This window comes from Drosophila arizonae, chromosome 3 (assembly GCF_054131065.1).
Source record: "Drosophila arizonae isolate 15081-1271.41 chromosome 3, UAZ_ARI_1.0, whole genome shotgun sequence".
Taxonomy (NCBI): domain Eukaryota; kingdom Metazoa; phylum Arthropoda; class Insecta; order Diptera; family Drosophilidae; genus Drosophila; species Drosophila arizonae.
Window position 1 is genome coordinate 14697814 of NC_142923.1, and position 20309 is coordinate 14718122.

Below are 20309 nucleotides of genomic sequence, written 5' to 3' on the forward strand. Positions count from 1 at the left end.
ATAATGTTTTAGAATAAAACGCAATTGAATTGTTTTGTTTTTGTTTTATTATTATTATTTAAAAAGCGCAATTTGTTTCACTTTTCGCATGCCACACAGACGCATTTCTGGCAAATTCTCAGCTGAAAAATGCGTCGAAATTCTCTGTTGATTTCAATTTGACTTTTTTCAAAATTCATCAAAATTAAAAAGAACTACAACAATTAACCTTAGCATAAGTGAACAACAAAAAAGTTGTGCTTAAAACTAGCCTAAACTAGATGAATAAATATACCTTATACATGCCCCCACACATAAACAAATCATCTAATATAGCCAATTAATTGCCATTTATAAATTTGTTATATCCATTCTCACGTAACATAAATATTTTAATATATATTTGTTTTCGTTTTTTTTTTTTTCTATTTTCTTCTTATATCAACAGATTAAAATTGGAAGAGCTTACAAAATCCAGAACAGCTGCGATGACTACTGAGGTTCGACGTGGTGATAGGCTTGGCTCTCCGCCGTGTGATAGCTGGACATGGGTTGAACGGATCTTCCACTTTCCTCTTTTTGCTTGCTCGTTTTTGCTGTTTCGAATACCTTGTCCCCATGCAGTGCAGTTGCGGTTGTTGTTGTTGTTGTTGCTTTGATGTTGAAGATGATTTTGTTGTTTGGATGATGTCGATGTTGAAGTTGATGATGTTGTTGTATATATATGTATATATATACAGGTATACAATAGAGAGACAAGACATTAGTATAAACTTGTTTTCAATAAATTAAACAAATAACAGGCTTTAAAACTAGATCTTAAAATTAATTTTCTTTAGAATACGATAAAATTGTAAAATCAAAAAAAAAAAAAAACAAAAATCAACAAAAAGAAAAAAATAAACAAACAAAATAAAATATCAGCCAACTTTGCGGCCATTCATATTTCATTTATGCTCTGCTCTGTAGCCTAATGTTTTTGTTTGTTGTGTGAATTGTTAGCTTTATCTTTTTGTTAATATTGTGGTTAATCGCTTGTTGTGTATTATACAATATTCTTCACTTCTCTATTCGGTTCAGTTCAGTTCAGTTCAGTTTTGGGATAAGTAGAGTTCACATTTTAATTTTGATTGCACTTTCACTTTAGACCGTCTCTTTAATTGTTTAATTGTAGTCTTTGATTCACTGATGTTATTATGGATTGGATTAGGAATTATTTTAGTTGCTTCTACTTGTGTAGGAGACACTCCTAAAACCTGAAAAAATGTTCCGCAGATGCCTTCCACTTATAGCCACCAACATATTGCTACAGTGAAATTTAAAATGGAAGATGACGAGATCTGCAGAGCTGGCGCGAGATGGTATTTCCTCTGAAGATCCGTGCGCTATCCTATTGAATTAAATGGACTATCCAGCGCAGCTCGCCAACTCAATGAATGGCATTGCAACAGATGATGTGATCCAGATAGGAGACAAGGGTTTTCCCTTTAAAGTTCCGGGCACTCCTTTGAGGACTGTCATCTGGACTGGTCCAACGTTGATCGCTAAATCATTCAATTTCAGAGCGATTCGCATCCATTGCTTCGATCTCCGATCCTCTGCATTGGGCTGTAACCACGATTCGTGCTGCCATGTAGCGCTGATTGCCGAGTCCCAGTTGACTTTGAGCATTTCCAACATCAGTAGTACAGCATTCACCTAAAGCGCAATAAAACCGACGCGGAGTTCCATGATGCTGCCACGTGCAGATCAAATGATTCAAAGTGTTCCACGGTGTTCAGCAAAATTGAGTATTGTGACTGGACGTTGTAGAGCTTTGATGAGACGTTTAAGTGCAGATGACACATTAATTGCAGATCCATTAGAATGTGAATCGACTATGTGTTGGGGGTGTACACTCTGATAGACTGAGCTAAAGAGAAGCGGGATACCTGAACTGAGATACAATTGGAAGGGGGGACCAGACTGAATATTTATCAAAATATTCCCTTTAGAGAACTACTCCTTTCAAAATAAAATCTATATACAATTAAACACTATTAGTTTGGAAATATGTACAATGGGCGAAAGGAGACACGCTGAAGAGAGATAGGGAGAGTAGAGAAAGAGATAGATGTAACAGCATCAGTTCCGCGAAAGAGACAAGTTCTGCTTATTAAGAGCCGAACAGTTTTCATACGGATGGCTGGTTGATTTGTTGTGTCTTGTTTTTAATGGAGCGCTTGCTGAGTGGCGCCCTAGCCACAACGCTCCACGACTCCACTACGGATTGAAGTTTAATTCAGAACGCCTAATAGACTAGCTCTGAGGCTTCAAATGGCAATCGCAGCTGCATTTTTGCAATCAATTTGAGCACCATCTGCGGCATAGGGTAAACTGAAGGTGTCTAACCATTCTTTGCACTTCTCAGTGCTATCAAAGGCCAACAGATTTGACACATAGTCAACACTAATGTTGGGACGATAGCTGCAAGCAATGGAAAAAAAAAGCTTTAGTCAAAAATATTATAATATTTATGATTCTTTCACTTACGATTTAATAATTACGCGCAGTGCTGCCTTGCGCTCCCGCTCCAAAAACCATTCAATCATATGGCCTGACATGAGCGGTGCCTTTTTATACAGCTCAAAGAGTTTGCAGTAGTTTCCCAGCGACCAAGCGGAACGAAAATCTAGAGCATGCGCAATGGCAGGATTCTCGCGCTGATCAGCTGTTATAGAACGCAACACCGTTGTAATGTCTATAAAAAGGAAATAATATATATATAATGATGTACACATAAATCGATAATTAATTATCTAATTATGGCATTGGCACTAATCATATAACACTAAGATGTAACATCTGTTGTATAGTTAGGGCCATTAGTAATGGAGCATGCGTCATAGCATTCAAATGATGATTCATTGGAAAAAGAAAAGTTTAAGTATAAAGTAGAAATCTTTACCCAAGGTATTTTTCGTGAATATGTAATAGATAATGCGATAGGCTGTGAACTCGAGCGAATTGCTGCTGTTGCCCAATTCCAAGTAGAGCATCTTTAACTGTGTCTGACACTGATTAAACTCTTCGTGGTCACCTTTCTCCATGGCAATGCGCGCATGCGTCTCATATACCTCAACGGTGAATTTATCGCGTATACCTTGGACCTGTAAAGCAAATAAATTTGTATTGAAGCATATTATTAACTAACTCCTGGAACTTACAGTGAGGTCTTGGCGTATGGACTTCAACTGATCACACGCATAATGATAATCCTGGTTGGCTCGCCATTTACTCTTTACATTGGCCAACGAGTGGGTGAGCACCTCAACGGGACGCACTTCGAATGCTGAAGGCGCTTTGGTCAGACGCAAGAAAGACTTTTCTAAATCCCTACACGTGCCTACAATATGCAAATCGAGTAAATCTAAGCCCGCAGCTCCTGCACCAGCATCATCCTCGTAGAACATGGCCGACGATGAGCGAGAAGCTGCCGCCGAGGCCTGCAATCTCTTCTTGTGCTTGGCCGTGGTGAGACCAAACGGTGAGCTTGCAATTGCGACGACAGATTTCTTAGCCGAGCCACCGCTCGACTGTGAGAAACGTGCCGCACGCTGTTGCAAGCGCGCTGTGTCATCATCAACAGCACCGCCAACCGACGACGAATGCGTCGCATAGAAATGTGGCGTCTTCTTTTTCCCTGCAACGGCGGCAGCGGCGGCCGCGGCACGCTTGTTCCTCTTCATTAGCATTTTCTGCTGTTTCCTGGACATATTCGAATTGATGGGTATAAAATCGCTGCTCAACGAATCATTCGAGCCTGTCTTACGGAGCACCTTGCGAGCTGGTGGACTGCCGGCACTGCTGCTACGCGAACGCGATTGAGAACGGGAACGGGAACGAGAACGGGAACGGGATCGAGAACGCGAACGAGAAACTGGTGAGCGCGAATAACGTTTCCTATTATTATATTTCGATGTCGAAGATGTGGACGATGTGGGCGAACTGCAATATATGAATTTATGATTAATACACAAATTAAAATTAAATTCATTAATTGAAAGTTTTAAATATTTATTACTTACCGAGAGCGACTCCTAGAATAGCGCGACGTCTGCTGTTGGTGGTGTCCGTGGTTGCCGGTTGCAAATTTATTAAAGGCATTCGCCTTCTGCTTAAAGTGATTCACATTTTGCGTCTTTGGACCGGGCTTTTGTGGTGTTTGGTGCGATTGTGACTGTGATTGCTGTTGTTGCTGCTGCTGCTGTTTTTTGTTAAAGTAATTGCTGCGCTGCGGCTGCGGAGGCGTCACATTGCTGAGCACCACATCGATGGCATCGCGCTCGCTATGCACCGTGGGCATGGGCTCATTGTCCCAATCACGTGTCCAGAGTTCGTTGCGGTTGGCAGCGGCAATAATTTTACCCTTCAGACATATATCAATTTGATCCTTGTCCAGGTCGGTGGTACACTTGGAATAGCAACGCGCCACATACTGATTCAACGAATCTGGCCACGAATCATTCGAGGCCATCTGAAAGCTATTATTGGGACGTTTAAATGCTGCTGCGGCTGGTGTCAGTTGTGGCTGCTGCTGCTGCTGCTGCTTTGGTTGTTGGGGCTCCAAGACCGCTAACGGCGATTGCTGTTGCTGCTGCTGTTGTTGTTGTGGAGCAACAACTGCTGCTGCTGTCGCTAGAGGTGTTGGTATTAAGGGCAAAGGGGGTGGTGGCTTGCTTAAGTCTGGCGTCGGCGGCACGATTGGTGCGGCGAATGGATTTAGAGAAATACCCGGAAAGGCAGGATGCGACGCTTCATAACCACTATGCTGTTGCTGCTGCTGTTGTTGTTGTTGTTGTTGTTGTTGTTTGTTCATGCTCATATTGTTGTTCATGTTATTGTTATTGTTGTTTTTATTATTTCGCTTGCGCTTCTTTTTGTTGGAATTGTTGTTCATGTTATTATATTGATTAAGCTGCTGCATTGCATGTTGTTGATGTTGCTGTTGCTGCTGTTGTTGTTGCTGCTGCAGCGGATTTGGTGCATTTGCCAAACGTTTTTGATTCAAATTCAAGTTGAAGCGTATGCCTCCAAAATTTTTCTGCTGCTGCTGCTGCTGTTGTTGTTGCTGCTGCTGCTGCTGATTTTTATTACCTGACTGAGCAGGAGGTGGTGGTGGCGGTGGTGGTGCCGTAGGTAGCGGAGGTGCCGCCAGAGCATTACTAAAACCAGGCGGCGCATTCGACGAACTAATAGTCGATGTTACCTGCTGCTGTTGTTGTTGTTGTTGCTGCTGCTGTTGCTGCTGCTGATAGCGCATATAATATTGATAGTATTGTTGATATTGTTGTTGATAGGCGGCTGCATTGCCACCATGATGCTGCCACCATGCGTAGTTGTTCCATTGCTGCGCATTGGCAGAGTTGGCGTTTTGTTGTTGTTGTTGCTGCTGCTGCATCTCTTGTAGCTGGGGTATTAATGGCGACGGTGCGCTCATCGCATCGGACATTTTTTCGTACCGTTACGTATGGTATTTACGTATTATGTTTGAGCACTTTAACCTTTTGGAACTTACCTTTACATCAAACTGTGCGCCGCACCCTTTTACGTAGCAAAACAGAAAATGCAAAAATTCAAGAGAATGTGATAAACCCAATTTAGGAATATGTATTGTAAAGCATCTGAGCATGTGTGCGAATGTGTACAGTAAAGGCATGTGTGAGCGTGTACGCCATTTTGTTTTTGCTTACCCAAGAATCTTCCAGTGGCCTATATAATTACAGTTGTATAATTGCCTCAAGAAATGATGGAATCAATAATTACACTTGCATAAACTAACGCGCAAAACTCAAATGATTGCTACACATAGAAGAAAAAAAATATTTTCTGCTGTCGTACACAAAAAAAATTGAATTGTTAAATCACGTCTACACAATGTGTGCTCTTTTTTTTCTGACAAAGGCAGACAAAAACATCGATGAAGTATAATGACGATATCATAGCCTCAAAGTTGACGAGAATAATGATCGAGTACATATCGAAAAAAATTTTTCATGCAATGAGTAGTATCGAAAAAAAATACTTATATTCGAAAAAAGCGCAAATAGTAATAGTCATATATAATATTTATAGTGTTATTTGCATAAGCAATTCGTTAATTATGGCCTTCACACGAACAAAGCACGCAACTCGAGATCAGTTGCCACATTTATTAAAAAATGTACCTGAGGAACACCAAGAACCAATCAAACAGATGTGTCTAAAAATGATGTCGCACGATGCCTATGGCAAACCGTAAGTTTTCCCAAATGCAAAATAAATGTTTATTAAGTTGACGTTCAACCATAGCTACCAATGGACTTCACGAGACTTTGACTTGGGTGCACCCTTGGGACGCGGCAAGTTCGGACGCGTCTACTTGGCACGCGAACGGCATTCTCACTTTATGGTCGCCATGAAAGTGATGTTTAAGGAGGAACTACGCAAGGGCAATGTGCAACGCCAAGTGCTGCGCGAAATAGAAATACAATCGCGTCTCAAACATCCCAACATATTGCGCCTGCTAACCTGGTTCCATGACGAGTCTCGGATTTATTTAGCACTGGAAATCGCCTCTGAAGGTGAACTGTTCAAACATTTGCGCAATGCACCGAATCATCGCTTTGATGAGCCGCGATCAGCCAAGTACACCTATCAGGTGGCGAATGCACTCAACTATTGTCATCTCAATAATGTTATACATCGCGATCTAAAGCCCGAAAACATTCTATTGACGAGCACCGATGATCTGAAGTTAGCAGACTTTGGCTGGTCTGCTCATACACCGCACAACAAGCGAAAAACGATGTGTGGCACATTGGATTATCTGCCGCCCGAAATGGTCAGTGGACACTCCTATGATGACAGCGTCGATCAATGGTGCTTGGGCATACTGTGCTTTGAGTTCCTAGTGGGTAGTCCACCCTTTGAAGCTAGCACCTCTGAGAATACGCAGGCTCGAATCAAGCGTTTGGATATGCATTATCCATCGCATCTGTCGCCGGGCGCCAAGGAACTTATTTCAGGAGTAAGTTGATTCTTTGATATATAGATATTGTGTTAACCCCTAAATACAATATTTGATATCTTTTGTTTAATTCTTGAATCAGCTTATCCGTCGCGAGGGTCGCATTAGTCTGATAGATGTTATGACAAATCCTTGGGTGAAGGAGGGAATGGCAATCCGAGCTGCACAACTCCAGCAGATGAGAAACGAGCGGGGTAAAGAAAATCAAGCCAGAAATTAGATAACCCTCAATATTCTACATGCCAATCAGGTCATTTTTAAATATGTATTTTTGTAATTCATTATACCAATTGTTAATTTAATGTTTAAATATAAACACTGATAATTCTGTATGTAAATTAGACTTTAAAAGGCAAATTGTATTATTAAGTATTTCTGTCTCATTGTAACTATATAAAATTAAACTTTAAATTAATATTAAAATAACAAATTGTTTATATTTATTAATATTTAAGATTATATTATAAAAATGACCGAAATTCTATCTGATCCCAATTTAAATGTAACGCTCAACCGATGAGGCCCTAAAATAGCCCTCGATTATCGCGTGGCAAACTGATTTCGATTGACAATATATCGAGTACAAACTCGAATGCAGCGAGTAGTATCGATGTTAAAATTGGCATTCGAAAAAAAGCGCAAATAGCTGTGACACTAAACTGAAAATACAAAAGGGACAAATATTTATTTTGCATTTGTTAATTAACAATTTTGAAACTATGGCATTTACACGAACAAAGCACGCAACTCGAGATCAGTTGCCACATTTAATAAAAAATGTGCCCGAGGAGCACCAAGAACCAATAAAACAAATGTGTCTAAAAATGATGTCGCACGATGCCTATGGCAAACCGTATGTTTTTTATAATCCATATGTGTTATGTTATGTTATGTGAAATACCACTGCAGCTATCAATGGACTTCACGAGATTTCGAAATGGGTGCACCCTTAGGACGCGGCAAGTTCGGACGCGTCTACTTGGCACGCGAACGGCATTCTCACTTTATGGTCGCCATGAAAGTGATGTTTAAGGAGGAACTACGCAAGGGCAATGTGCAACGCCAGGTGCTGCGCGAAATAGAAATACAATCGCGTCTCAAACATCCCAACATATTGCGCCTGCTAACCTGGTTCCATGACGAGTCTCGGATTTATTTAGCACTGGAAATCGCCTCTGAAGGTGAACTGTTCAAACATTTGCGCAATGCACCGAATCATCGCTTTGATGAGCCGCGATCAGCCAAGTACACCTATCAGGTGGCCAATGCACTCAACTATTGTCATCTCAATAATGTTATACATCGCGATCTAAAACCAGAAAACATTCTGTTGACAAGCTCAGATGATTTAAAGCTGGCGGACTTTGGCTGGTCTGCGCACACGCCCCATAACAAGCGCAAAACATTGTGTGGAACCTTAGACTATCTGCCGCCTGAAATGGTGAAGGGAGAGTATTATGATGCCAGCGTGGATCAGTGGTGCTTGGGAATATTGTGCTACGAATTTTTGGTGGGTAATCCACCCTTTGAATCGAACAACTCGGAAATAACATATAAGAAAATAAAGCACCTGGATATGCATTATCCATCGCATATGTCAGCCGGCGCAAAGGAATTTATTTCGGGAGTAAGTTAATTGTTAAACATCAAGAGAACATAATGCTATATTTAGTTAGTAGTTAATATGATAACGCTTATATTTTAATCATTTTCACTAGCTATATTACATTTTTGGCAACAACAATGCCAGTATATAACTTTTACAAACAGTTGTAACTATAATAATCCCTAAATAATGCTATACATGTTTTATACATATTTTGTAAATCAGCTCATACGTTGTGAAGGCCGCATCAGCTTGGTCGAAGTCATGACGAATCCTTGGGTAAAGGAAGGAATGGCAATACGAAATGCACAACTCCAGCAGCAGAAGAACGAACGGGGCAAGGAAAATTTAGCCAGAAATTAATCCAGAGCTTAACATTCTTGTAAACAATTGTTCCCATTTGTAAATGAATATTAAAATTGAAAATGTTTCCAATTAACAACTTAAATTACATGCCACACCAAATGTATGGGTTCCATCAACAAGGTGCTTCACGTTAAATCCAACGTGAGTCATAAATTGAATACTCTCGTTAAGATCGACTTGGTAAACTATTCCCATATAACCAGTACTGCATATTCTCGCTTTAATGATTTTCTCATCGTCTATTTCGTACTGGCCGCCTATGGTAACTTTCAGATCCTTCCATTCAGTCATTCTGGCCATCACAGCCAGCACAATGTTCTCGCTTATGCGCTGGAATATTGATCCTTTAATATTCTTGAAGTTCTCTCTGCGTAAGCATATTTTATAGACGGATGAAATGAAAGCTCTGCAATAAGGCTTACAGCTTTAAACCAATTTCAGTGTAATCCTGTTCACTTCGAATCCCCACGCCGAGTTCATGCCAATTCACCTCCAATTTAGGAACATCGACAACCGCTCCCACGGAACATATAAATATTTCGGACGGATGCTCATAATAGGTATAGCCCGACACCATCGAGCCATTTATAAGGGGTGCAATCAGTTCAATCTTGAATGGATCAAACTCCAAAGCGGCCTGCACCTCAAGCGTCAGCCTATCGTCTCTAAACAGTAATTATATAAAGTACAATTAGTAATTATTTCATTAATTGATTACATTGACTCATTGACTTACTTGTTCTCCTCGTCGTGATTGTAAATGGCCCGAAGCATGGACAGCCCCAAACCGCCGAAAATTTCACTACGCATACCGAGCGTACCAAATAGGCCGTCGGTTCTAAACGCCTGCGACAAATGGAACATACCCAACCGTTCGCCAAATTCGAAACCTCCCACAACAGATTTAGAATTGGGTTTTCCTGCCCCGAAACTATACAATTTGGCATTCTCGCCCAGCTCAGAAGTGCAGTCGAAACGCCAAGTGCCCAATTTATAACCATTTACCAAACATTGTCTGGCCAATTTACCAATGAAATTGTAACTCGGCATGTCTCCATCTAAATAATACGGACCCAATTCCGTCTCCATATCTGGATCAGACTGTGTGGGGCCGGACGTACTGTGCTCTGACCGAGTCTCTGATTTCGATTCTGGTGGTTGTGGTTCCTCGCTATCTCTTCTGAGTTTGGGCAAGCCAAATGACTCTCTGATTTTATCGTGACGTGCTTGCCATTTGGATTTAGACATTTTGATCAATTAAAAACAGTGAATTTTAATTAAAAATATCCAAAATAAAGAAACTATTGATTTTATCCAATACACAGCCAAAAGTTTTTGTTTATCAAAATTTTTTACTTTAATTCAAAGCACACTTTTTCAATATTTCGAAAACAACTAATATAATCCATAGTGGTATAATAGCACTGATTGATCTTCGAAATGGGCTAAAATATGAAAATATGAATTTTTGGTAAATTATTTTCAAGTATAATTAGCGACGTAGTATATATGTATATATATTAATAGTTTATATGCATATATATTAATATTTATTGTCAGTTTTACGAATTTCAACATTTTTCATTTCATTACAACCTATTTTACCTACTCAACTCAACTCTGTTCTGTTGTAATCAACGATTTGTAGTTACATTCTGTAAACATTAGACTCTATCTATGTCTGATTAACAATTGATACTCCACGAAATACCAAATTTATGGTTGCTTTTGATTGGATCGTCTAGCGATAAGCCGAAATGGTACATAATCCGTACACTGTCGGTGAAGGATTGCTGGTAAACAAAGGCCAAATATCCTTGAGATGTTATTTTGGCTTTAATCAGTGCGCTATCTTTGACCATGCACTGGCATCCAATTGAATACTCCACGTTTTCCCACTGCGAAAGCGAGGCCTTTACTGCAATGGCCCATTGATCGCTCAAGCGCTGAAATATAGAGCCACGTAAATCTTGGAAGTCCTCACTGTAAGCGGGCGACATTAAAACTAAAAATTAAAATACAAATTGGGAATAGAGCACAAGGCTTACAATTTAAGAGCGAGTTCGGTGGATCTATTATTATAACCCACACCAAATGCATGTTTTTCAAATGATTTCTCCTCAAAATCAAAAGCCGTTCGATATGCCAGCATAAAATTCTCGGCTGGCTGCCAGAGAGCGTAGCCCATGATCTTCGTTACATGGACAATGGGCGCGATCACTTTTATCCTGACAGGCGAACGCTCAACGCCACATAGGAGGTCAATTTTGTAGGCAGTTCTAAATGACAACAGAAACAATTATATGAAATGAGCTACGTTCATAGTTTTATCTTTTATAATCGTAAAATATAATATAAAATAACCTAGCTGTGAATAAAAATTACATCCAGAGCCACATCCACAATACCGCATCCATTCCACCTTTTACTTACTCTGCCCGATTGTATAAGGCCCGCAATATGGCCTCCCCACCGATGCTGTCCGTTCTTTTCTGTAAACCAATCGAAGAAAAAAACTCATGTGTCAGCCAAGCCTGTGACATGGTCAGAAGTCCAAGCTTCTCCTTGAATCCCACGCCACCCGTAATAGTTTCAAAATCGGGCTTAGCGGACCCAAAACTGTACATGGACAGCTCTTCTTTAACTCTGGTAGTGCAATCGATGTGCCACACCCCGATCCTATATCCGGTGATCAAACACTCCTTGGCCCATCGACCGATATGAAAAAAAGTCGGCACTTCCCCTTTCAAAGGTACGGGCGGTATTATCTCATATTCCGCCTCATGGGGCTCTTGAGCAGCATCTGCTGGATCTGGTTCTTGAGCTGATTCTGCAGGAACCTGTCGATTTTTTTTCTTGTTCCATGCAGTTAATCTACGTTTTTTGAAGACAGACATATTTTATAATATATATAAAAATAATAATAAGTAACCGCGAATTTAAAAAAATAAAATAAAATTTGGAAAAATAATTTAATTATTTTTTATTTAATTTATAGTTAACATAATAAATATGAAGTATTAATCAAAGATAGGCTTTTGTATGCTAGAAAGAGAATATACTATATGGATAAGATAAGAAATCTAGTAAAAATAATAAAGAATACGCAGAAAATCTTTACCAGAATATATTTTATTAACAAATGTTTTGAAAGTTACGCCCTCATACTCCACGAAAGACCAAATTTATGATCGCCTTTAAAAGGATCCTTGATAGCGAAGCCAAAGTGGTACATGATCGCTATATTATCGTTAAGAGTCTGTTGGTAGACCATACCGAAGAAGCCATCATGCCGGTATTTCGCCTTGATGATGACATTCTCGAATAATGTAACCTGTGCGCCGATGGCATACTGCTTCTCCTCGGATTTATAACAATTTACCTTGGCGGCAATGGCAAATCGATCGCCCAGGCGCTGGAATACGGAGCCACGTAGATCCTCGAAGTTCTCACTGGGTGCGCAAAGCATTAATCGTATCTTGTTGCATTTGAATGTGGAAGGCAGGGAAAACGAAATACTTACAGCTTAAGACTCCATTCGGTGCTGCCATTGTAGAAGCCCAGGCCGATCGCATGCTTGTCAAAGCCTTTATTTTCAATGTCGTAGACCGCGCGGTACGCCAATAAATATTGCTTGAATGGGTTCAGAAGCACGTAGCCCATTAGTTTGGGCTCCCTCAGAACTGGTATAATCATATGAAACTTAAATGGAGTCACCTCGTAGCCGGAGTGGAGCTCAACCTTGACACCAGATCTAAATAAAAATAAAATAAAGAAGAAATTTTAGGTAGGTTATTAATTTAGATCTATATCTTTCTTAACTTTCCTAAATGTTTATCGTGTGATTGTGCCAAAGCACACGTCTAAGTCAAAGTAAAATGGTGGATTTTTTCGATAAGAAAATGAACGAATTATGAAATATATGCTCCTCTCGTACCACTTATGGATTTAAAGTTACATTTTCTTAAGAGGACGGACGGAAAGGCGGACATTTAGATGGGCCGCCCGCAAAAAGAACAGATAAGAGAGGTAGAGAGCAAGGGACATAGAAAGCCAGAGAAACTGTGAGAGAGCTGGCGAAATGAGCGACAGAGACAGAGACAGCAGATTACTATATCGACTCAACCCAATATCCCGATGACGAATACTTATATATGGCCTGTGGGCTCTGCCATAACTGTTCAATTTCAATGGGTTCATGGTATAAACAAAATATAAGCAATCTAAAAGGCTTTAGTGGAATGTTGAATGTACATTTCGACCTACAGGTCAGAATATGGCATACCATCATATCATAATGATATACACTCATATGTATAAACACATAGGTATTCGACCTTCTGCTGCCTCGCTCTGCTTACCTATCGTTCTGTTCATATGCCGCTCGTAGCAATGTATTTGCCGTCCCACCATACAGTTCGTTTTCCAAACCCACCATGCCGACGAGGCCGTCAGTCATCCAGACCTGTGTCAGGCTGAGGCTCCCCAGGTACTCGCGGGCTCCCACGCCGCCGAAAACGTTTTTGAACTGCGGTTTGCCGGTGCCAAAGCTATACAGGGCTAGATTATCGCCAATGTCCGTGGTGCAATCGAAGTGCCAAGCACCGATTTTATAGCCGTTCACTAAGCACTCCTTCGCCAGGACACCGATGTGAAAATATGTTGGCATTTCGTCCGGAAGAACGGGCGCAGGTATAATCTCCTCATAGAGTTCTTTATCAGTGTCATTTTTATCGTTGGCGTTGGCTCGATCCTCGGGAGTCATTTCCTCAGGCGGTAATGCTGGAAGCAGTTTCCTCTTTCTCCTTAGTGTAAATCGAGATTTGTTAAAAACAGACATGTTTGTTAATTAATTCGTCAATTCACTAAAAATTTAAAAAGTCCAAATTAAAATTTTACTAATTTTTTGTTTATTTAAAAGAATCATTTATTTTTGATATATTTTTCAAATCAGTTTACTACAAAGACGAAGCATAACGAAATTTTTTATTGAAAATTAAGCTATACATAATTATTGTATTTATTTTTAATTATTATTTGTTTTATTTCTTATAGTTATGTATTAGAGGGCACAGCTATGAATTTTTATTTCCTCTAGCTATAAGACAAAATATATTTTAATAAAAACTTTCAAAGCTTAAATCTAGAATTAAGATCTACAATTGAAGCAAATATGACTCGATTAATTAAAAGATTTATTTTTTCAAGAAGCCAACATTCTGTGAACTATTTATTCACTTCATATTCATTTCTTTGTTTACCCTGAACCCATTGAGTATGGAAAATCAGAGTATAATGGATGTACATATGTAACGGGCATAAGGTGGCATTGCAGGGGACGCGGTCACTAGGGAAGTCGATTCAGCCCCGTCCATTATATCTCCTATGTAATTAAAGCAAGTATCCAAATATATTTCAAGCTAAATATAGATTTATGTGCATTTTATGAGTTCTTTAATTGATCAATTGATCTCATTTTGACGTTAATCCAAAAACTATTAATATATGAATTTATTTAATTCAATTTTCACACCTCTATGTATGAATACATTTCTTTTAGGCAGGACACAAATACTAACAAGTGTTGAACGTTTAACAACCAATCACAAATTCAATGAAAGCAACAAATGTGATAGCGATATGGACAACTGCTCTTAACACTCCAAGGAGAGGCCAACGCCGAATTTGTGATCGCCATCGGTGAAGTGCTTGCAATCGAGCACCGTCGATATGGACATGGTGATGCCATCACGCAACTTCTGCTGAAAGCCCAGGCCTAGTTCGGCATTACTGTTAATTTTGGCACGAATCAGCGCATCACCTTCCAAACGATAGACCATGCCTATGCCAGCATTGATATCTCGAAATGGCGAGTCTTCACCTTCCATTCGCGTGGCGGGCTGGCCGAGCTCAATAGCGGCGTCTATTTGATCAGTTGCCTTATGGAACAGCGAGACCAGCCAGCCTTTAGCATTAATTCTTTAACAGAGTTAAAAAGTTTTTTTTAGTGTTTTTATATACATATACATAAAAAAATCAAATTGTTTACTCTGCACTTACAGTTCGCCATGCAAGGTTGTCTTCTCATTGGTCCAGCCCAGGGCAACACTCCAATTCACATTTTCGGCGTGTATATCGACGTCAGTGGAAGCGCCGGCCAAGAACCCCTTGTCGCCCACCACCAAAGAGAGACCAATTATGGGATCACTCTTGATATCACATTTGCCTAGTATGTTGAAATACTCTTGGGCATATCTTGCCAAGAATTTGCCACTTTTATCGCTATATAAGCAATACATTCGGAATAGTAATTGAATCAACTTTCAGTGGATTGTGAGAATACGCACCCTGATGATGGTTGAAAACGGCCCTCCAATGCAAGCAAGAGGCCCTCAAGCAACTTATCTTTGTGTGCAATTTCGCCATAGAGTAGATTATCCGTGTTCCATCGTTCGGTGAGCGTAATCCCATAATCCTCAATATTATATTTGCTTTGCAAAGAGCCCATCACTTTGCTGGCATCCTGGCTGGCAAAGCCAGTCGTAAAGAACTCGATGCCGGAGCTAGTCATAGTTTTGCAGTCGAGCTGCCATAGGCCAGGATGATAACCCCGCTTGAACAAATCGCGGGCCAGCTTGCCCAAATCAGCATAAACAGGCGGCGCCATTTTTGGCCAAATAAATAATTTGTATAATTCAAGCGTATTATACGGTTTCAAAATTTTTTTACAGCTGTGTTGTATCACCAGAATTTCTTTGAATATGAAAATGATTGAGCACAGAATTGTTAGTCGTTGTAGAATAAAATCAAGTGAATTGTGAGGCAACGTATGCTACGGCTACGCTTAACAGTACTAATATTTACCCATCTAAAGAAATACATTTTTCACAACTTTCAAAACTCAGTGGAAACAATCAAACATGAAACGGCTGAGGCTCTATTCCCGCCCACTAACAACGGAATTGATTACTGAGCAAGCGAGCAAGCATCGATAACAGCTTTCGATATCGCCGATAGGCAGACACAGGCTATAGCTATAATCGCATTAGAAAATAAAGTATTTTAGTTTTAAATGCACACTACTAGTGTTATTGTATTTATTTGACAAAGGTTGCTTTCATTCTATCTGGTGCTGTTCATCACTCACTCTCTGTGCAGAAATAATGCCGAGCTTTTTTTACACTTTGTTTTTTGTTGTTTTTGTTTTTTAATAGGTAAATTATGTATTTCACTGTTTGCCAACAATAAATATGTACTTAGCTATGCACTAAACGAGACTACGTCCAACGATCGAACGGACTACAATCTGATCCGGGGCCGCAGCAAATGTTGGCAAATGCTTTGCTAAACATGAAGATTCGTGTAGTGTAATTTTGTTGTTTTGTTTTTTTCTGTGTTTTATTGTTGTTACACTTTTAATTTGTTTCTCTTGTTGCTGTTGTAATGTTATTGATGTTACTATTTGTTGTTGGTGTGTTTAGTACTGTATGCATATTGCTGGCAGCGCATTCAGCTTTTCATCTTGAACTAACTTAGGCTTCCAACTCGAGGCCAACGCCAATCTTGTGTCCACCGGCATTGAAGTTCTTGCCATCGACAAGCGTGGACAGGGTCAAGGTGATGCCATCGCGCAACTTCTGTTGATAGCCCAAGCCCACCTGGCTGGCATTATTCACCTTGGCGCGCACGCTGGCATCGTCGTCCAATTGATATTTGGCGCCAATCGAGAACTTGGTGTTGCTGGTGCCGCTGGCCCACGACAGCTGAACACCCACATCCAACTTATCGGAAGTCCGTTGGAAGATTGAACCGCTGAACTCCTGGCCGTCATTCCTATTTACCAAAGTAATAAATCCAAATAAAAAACAATATTCAGAAAAAAAAAAAAAAAAGAATTTGTACTTACACGGCTGTGTGCAGGACAAAGTCCTTGGTGGAGTAGCCGAGGGCAAAGTTGTTGGTGGTCAACTTGGATTGTTGCGTATCGAAGGCAGTTTGATAGCCAGCCAACCAGCCCTGGTAGCCCAGCACAGCAGATGCGTTGATCAAGGGGCCCTTGAGGTCAATGTTGACATCCGAATCGGCCTTGACATTTTCATGACCGTACGAAACCTTGAACTTGCCGTTCTTGTTGCCCGACTGTGGTGCGAAGTTGCCCTCGAGGGACAGCTTAAGACCCTCCAACAGCTGATCCTGCACAGCAACCTCAGTGAACAGAGTGTTGTCTGTGTTCCATTTCTCCGTCAGAGTAAGGCCATAATCCTTGACCTTGTACTTGGTTTCCAGGGAGCCAAACACCTTGCCCGACTCCTGGTTCGAGTGACCAGCTGTGTTGAATTCAATGCCCGACGATGTCTTGGTCTTCAGGTCCAGCTTCCACAGGCCAAAGTTGTAGCCTTTGCTGAAGATGTCGCGAGCCTGTTTGCCCAAATCGCTGTATGATGGAGGAGCCATCTATTGAGTGTGAAGTAATATTAGTAAATACAGTTCAATTTGCCGAGCATTGAGTATATTAAATCACAAATTTCATATGTCGGGCCAACGATTGCGTGAAAGTAAAGATTAGATTCGCAACTTTTATCTTATCTAACACTCTTTATCTGCAGTAAATATTTCATGTAAGCAAATATTGTCATAGTTAATACCTATTTAAATCGCTTGCATATATTTTTATTGCCATTTCCGAATGAAATGAAGGGAAAAAAGTAAATCCAACCTGCTCCCCTTCTTTATTCTTGCTGAATTTAAAAATAATCGCACAAAGGGAAAAAAAAGCTTTACAACAAATTTTTTTGTACTCTGGCTAAATGTCAATTTCTTCTTTCACAAAATCAAAGGAAAGTCCAATTAAATTCGATTTCAAGGTGGACTGCGGCCAATGAAAAGTGCATCTACATGTTAAGTGTGCCCAAATTTGGCAAAGAAACTGCAAACTATCAGCTCTCCGCTTTGCTATGTTTAAGTACTTGTGCGTGTGTATGTGTCTGTGTGAATGGGGGGTCAACGCACGTCTGCTGTGATTGGACGAGTAAGAGCAAGAGCGTTTGAAGCAGCTGCGAGCGATCGTGCAATTGATGACGCACAGTGCGCCATAGTCGATTGAAACAGATTGCAAACAATTTCAACATCCACAAATTAATATACATACATATACAAAGCGCCGTTAGCAACCAGCAGCCTACCTCTTTTCGTCTAAAATTCTCCTTTATAATATTGTATGTCCAATAATTCTTGCCATAATCAGCCATTTTTAATAATATAATTTTATACAAATTTTAACTTTTTTAATTACTTGGAAATTAGTTTCCTACCATACGGCCTACTGTGCACCATATTTCATGTCTCTGTTTACATTTTGTTGTTAATTACTCACAGCAAATCGTTCAATGACCACTTGACAGACATACATACACATATGTACATATGTATGTTCATTATATATACGTATATACCGATAACTACACGTTACATCTTTGCTTTGGTCTCATCACTACCTGACGCCCCATGCAAACGCAAGCGACTCACAGTGGTGGCCGTAATAATGGTGCATGTGCTAAAACAGCGGCAAAATATGAAAGGCCGACAAACAGGGAAAGATTTATATTATTGGCTAGATTGGACAGCGGCCAAACGGTGCGGAAATGACCAACAATATAGGCAAAGTAGACGGTGTGTGAAATCATGCGCTTTCCCGGCTAAGAGAAGACAAGAATTCTTCTAGCAAAAACTATGAGCAAATTTTACGCCAAAGAAATATGTATGGATGTTGTGATGTAACAGGGCATCAGCATGGAACATCTAAATATTTTAGTATACATTTATATATAAAATACAGGTATGTATGGACTAAGCAGGTCAGATAGTTCGTGAGCCCTAATCGAAATTGCGCTACGACCTTGACACAATAATTAGTATTTGAAATTACCAAGGTACATGCACTCGAAAATTACTAGTATGTATGTAGTTAGAAAAGTAAAGTATTATTTGCTTAAGTCAGTTGTCAATGTGTGCCATAACTGCGTATTCATCTGCGGGCTGTGGGCGTGAGCTATTACGCAATACTATCCAGCAAAACTAATCTTATATCCAATTGCACCAGTTGAAAGGTGCCACAAAATAAGCGAATAATCGATTTTTTTATGACGTCACTTACACACCCCCATCCGCAATCAAATAAATACAAAAATTGCTTCTCTTAATGCTCACATGACCAGCGGCCAAAAAAAGCAAACAAAACAATAATAAAGCAAATAGAAAAAGTTTAACAAGCTGAAATTGATAAAGCTCTTGAGACAGATGCATGTGATACAGCTAGAAGGAGACCAAACGGTTAATTCCTATTTTATCAAAACAAATTTTAGCACAGTGCAGCCAATATGTCTGTTACGTAACAGGAAAGAACACTGTTGCCGGCAGCTGCCATCGTTGCGAGCTAACTGTAAAACTCTTTTCCATTCGTGTTTTTGTGTATGTGTGTGCCGGTTGCTTTATTCGTTTGAATGGCCACAACAGCAGTATCAATTAAAAGATATTAGGAATAGTTAACACAACAGCATAAACACGATGGGAAACCCTTTCCGAGTGTCGTGTATGTGTGTGTGTTTGTATATGGATGAGGGCTGCGTGTCTACTTGCAAAATGTTAATTTCGAGGTTATGAAATCACTTAGAACGTAAAACGAGATACATTCACGGATTTTCATGTATATGGCTTCACTGTTAAAAACAAGAGCCTAATTGTACAGTGATTTGGTTAAGTTCTACTTACTTTTGATAAGTTGAATTAGCTTTTAAAGTAATGCGAAACGCAGGAACAAGACGAGCACGACCACACAACGTACACCACAAAATTGATTTGCAACTGAATAGCAGTGTGACCAAAGAGAAATGTAGAAAAACGCGATTGTGCTTTGTACGCGAATATACTAAACCAAACTATTTGCAGAGCCACTAACCACTAGTGGATTATGGGTTTGTAATAATATTTCTTTCTACATGCACATAATATGTAATCTTAAATGTTTTAAATTTCACCTATTTCTCTAAACTTAGATATTTTTAAAAAGTATTTAATATGATTTGCATACCACGCGTATGAGGGAAGTGGCAGCCTTGTTAGAAAAGTATCGATACTTTTTGAATGTGATCTTTGGCGCCATAACAGTGATCGTTTTACCATTGAAAGCTAAAAAATAAAACCTTCTCGAGCTATACAATATGTTAAATTATGAATGCAGCTTTAATAATGTTCCAATATACGAATTATAATTTATCAAAAGAAAGATAGAAATGCATCTGCCCCTCCAATACA

The 20309-nt window shown here is 39.8% G+C and overlaps 8 protein-coding genes across 9 annotated transcripts; 2 read left to right on the forward strand and 6 right to left on the reverse strand.

The window, feature by feature from the left end:
• Window positions 1-29: 29 nt before the first annotated feature.
• LOC108611498 (uncharacterized) lies at window positions 30-5543 on the reverse strand. Its single transcript, XM_089465399.1, has 5 exons — window positions 4047-5543; window positions 3186-3966; window positions 2927-3128; window positions 2512-2719; window positions 30-2445 (listed from the first exon to the last, which is right to left on the reverse strand). Exons 1-5 carry the CDS (start codon window positions 5468-5470, stop codon window positions 2292-2294), a joined length of 2769 nt encoding a protein of 922 aa, XP_089321525.1. The 5' UTR covers window positions 5471-5543; the 3' UTR covers window positions 30-2291.
• Window positions 5544-5938: 395 nt separating this feature from the next.
• LOC108611500 (aurora kinase B-like) lies at window positions 5939-7434 on the forward strand. The gene is made up of 3 exons (XM_018004190.2): window positions 5939-6255; window positions 6310-7027; window positions 7110-7434. The coding sequence occupies exons 1-3, from the start codon at window positions 5939-5941 to the stop codon at window positions 7245-7247; spliced, it is 1173 nt and encodes a 390-aa protein (XP_017859679.2). The 3' UTR covers window positions 7248-7434.
• A 175-nt stretch (window positions 7435-7609) lies between these two features.
• Window positions 7610-9081, forward strand: LOC108611502 (aurora kinase B). Its single transcript, XM_018004192.2, has 3 exons — window positions 7610-7880; window positions 7937-8654; window positions 8859-9081. Exons 1-3 carry the CDS (start codon window positions 7747-7749, stop codon window positions 8994-8996), a joined length of 990 nt encoding a protein of 329 aa, XP_017859681.1. The 5' UTR covers window positions 7610-7746; the 3' UTR covers window positions 8997-9081.
• LOC108611501 (voltage-dependent anion-selective channel-like) lies at window positions 8695-10403 on the reverse strand. The gene is made up of 3 exons (XM_018004191.2): window positions 9736-10403; window positions 9422-9664; window positions 8695-9366 (listed from the first exon to the last, which is right to left on the reverse strand). The coding sequence occupies exons 1-3, from the start codon at window positions 10245-10247 to the stop codon at window positions 9069-9071; spliced, it is 1053 nt and encodes a 350-aa protein (XP_017859680.1). The 5' UTR covers window positions 10248-10403; the 3' UTR covers window positions 8695-9068.
• A 123-nt stretch (window positions 10404-10526) lies between these two features.
• On the reverse strand, window positions 10527-12031 carry LOC108609880 (voltage-dependent anion-selective channel-like). Its single transcript, XM_018001653.2, has 3 exons — window positions 11433-12031; window positions 11048-11278; window positions 10527-10982 (listed from the first exon to the last, which is right to left on the reverse strand). Exons 1-3 carry the CDS (start codon window positions 11894-11896, stop codon window positions 10685-10687), a joined length of 993 nt encoding a protein of 330 aa, XP_017857142.1. The 5' UTR covers window positions 11897-12031; the 3' UTR covers window positions 10527-10684.
• An 82-nt stretch (window positions 12032-12113) lies between these two features.
• On the reverse strand, window positions 12114-14356 carry LOC108609850 (voltage-dependent anion-selective channel-like). The gene is made up of 3 exons (XM_018001624.2): window positions 13361-14356; window positions 12523-12753; window positions 12114-12451 (listed from the first exon to the last, which is right to left on the reverse strand). The coding sequence occupies exons 1-3, from the start codon at window positions 13837-13839 to the stop codon at window positions 12154-12156; spliced, it is 1008 nt and encodes a 335-aa protein (XP_017857113.1). The 5' UTR covers window positions 13840-14356; the 3' UTR covers window positions 12114-12153.
• Window positions 14357-14495: 139 nt separating this feature from the next.
• Window positions 14496-15917, reverse strand: Porin2 (voltage dependent anion channel 2). The gene is made up of 3 exons (XM_018004562.2): window positions 15347-15917; window positions 15060-15281; window positions 14496-14978 (listed from the first exon to the last, which is right to left on the reverse strand). Exons 1-3 carry the CDS (start codon window positions 15664-15666, stop codon window positions 14654-14656), a joined length of 867 nt encoding a protein of 288 aa, XP_017860051.2. The 5' UTR covers window positions 15667-15917; the 3' UTR covers window positions 14496-14653.
• Window positions 15918-16059: 142 nt separating this feature from the next.
• Window positions 16060-19927, reverse strand: porin (voltage dependent anion channel porin). Of its 2 annotated transcripts, none has more exons than XM_018004563.2 (3): window positions 19767-19927; window positions 16906-17453; window positions 16060-16832 (listed from the first exon to the last, which is right to left on the reverse strand). In XM_018004563.2, exons 2-3 carry the CDS (start codon window positions 17451-17453, stop codon window positions 16532-16534), a joined length of 849 nt encoding a protein of 282 aa, XP_017860052.2. In that variant the 5' UTR covers window positions 19767-19927; the 3' UTR covers window positions 16060-16531. The 2 variants fall into 2 exon arrangements, with proteins under 2 accessions (XP_017860052.2, XP_089321539.1); XM_089465413.1 differs by lacking the exon at window positions 19767-19927 and adding an exon at window positions 18182-18331.
• Between the last annotated feature and the right edge of the window lie 382 nt (window positions 19928-20309).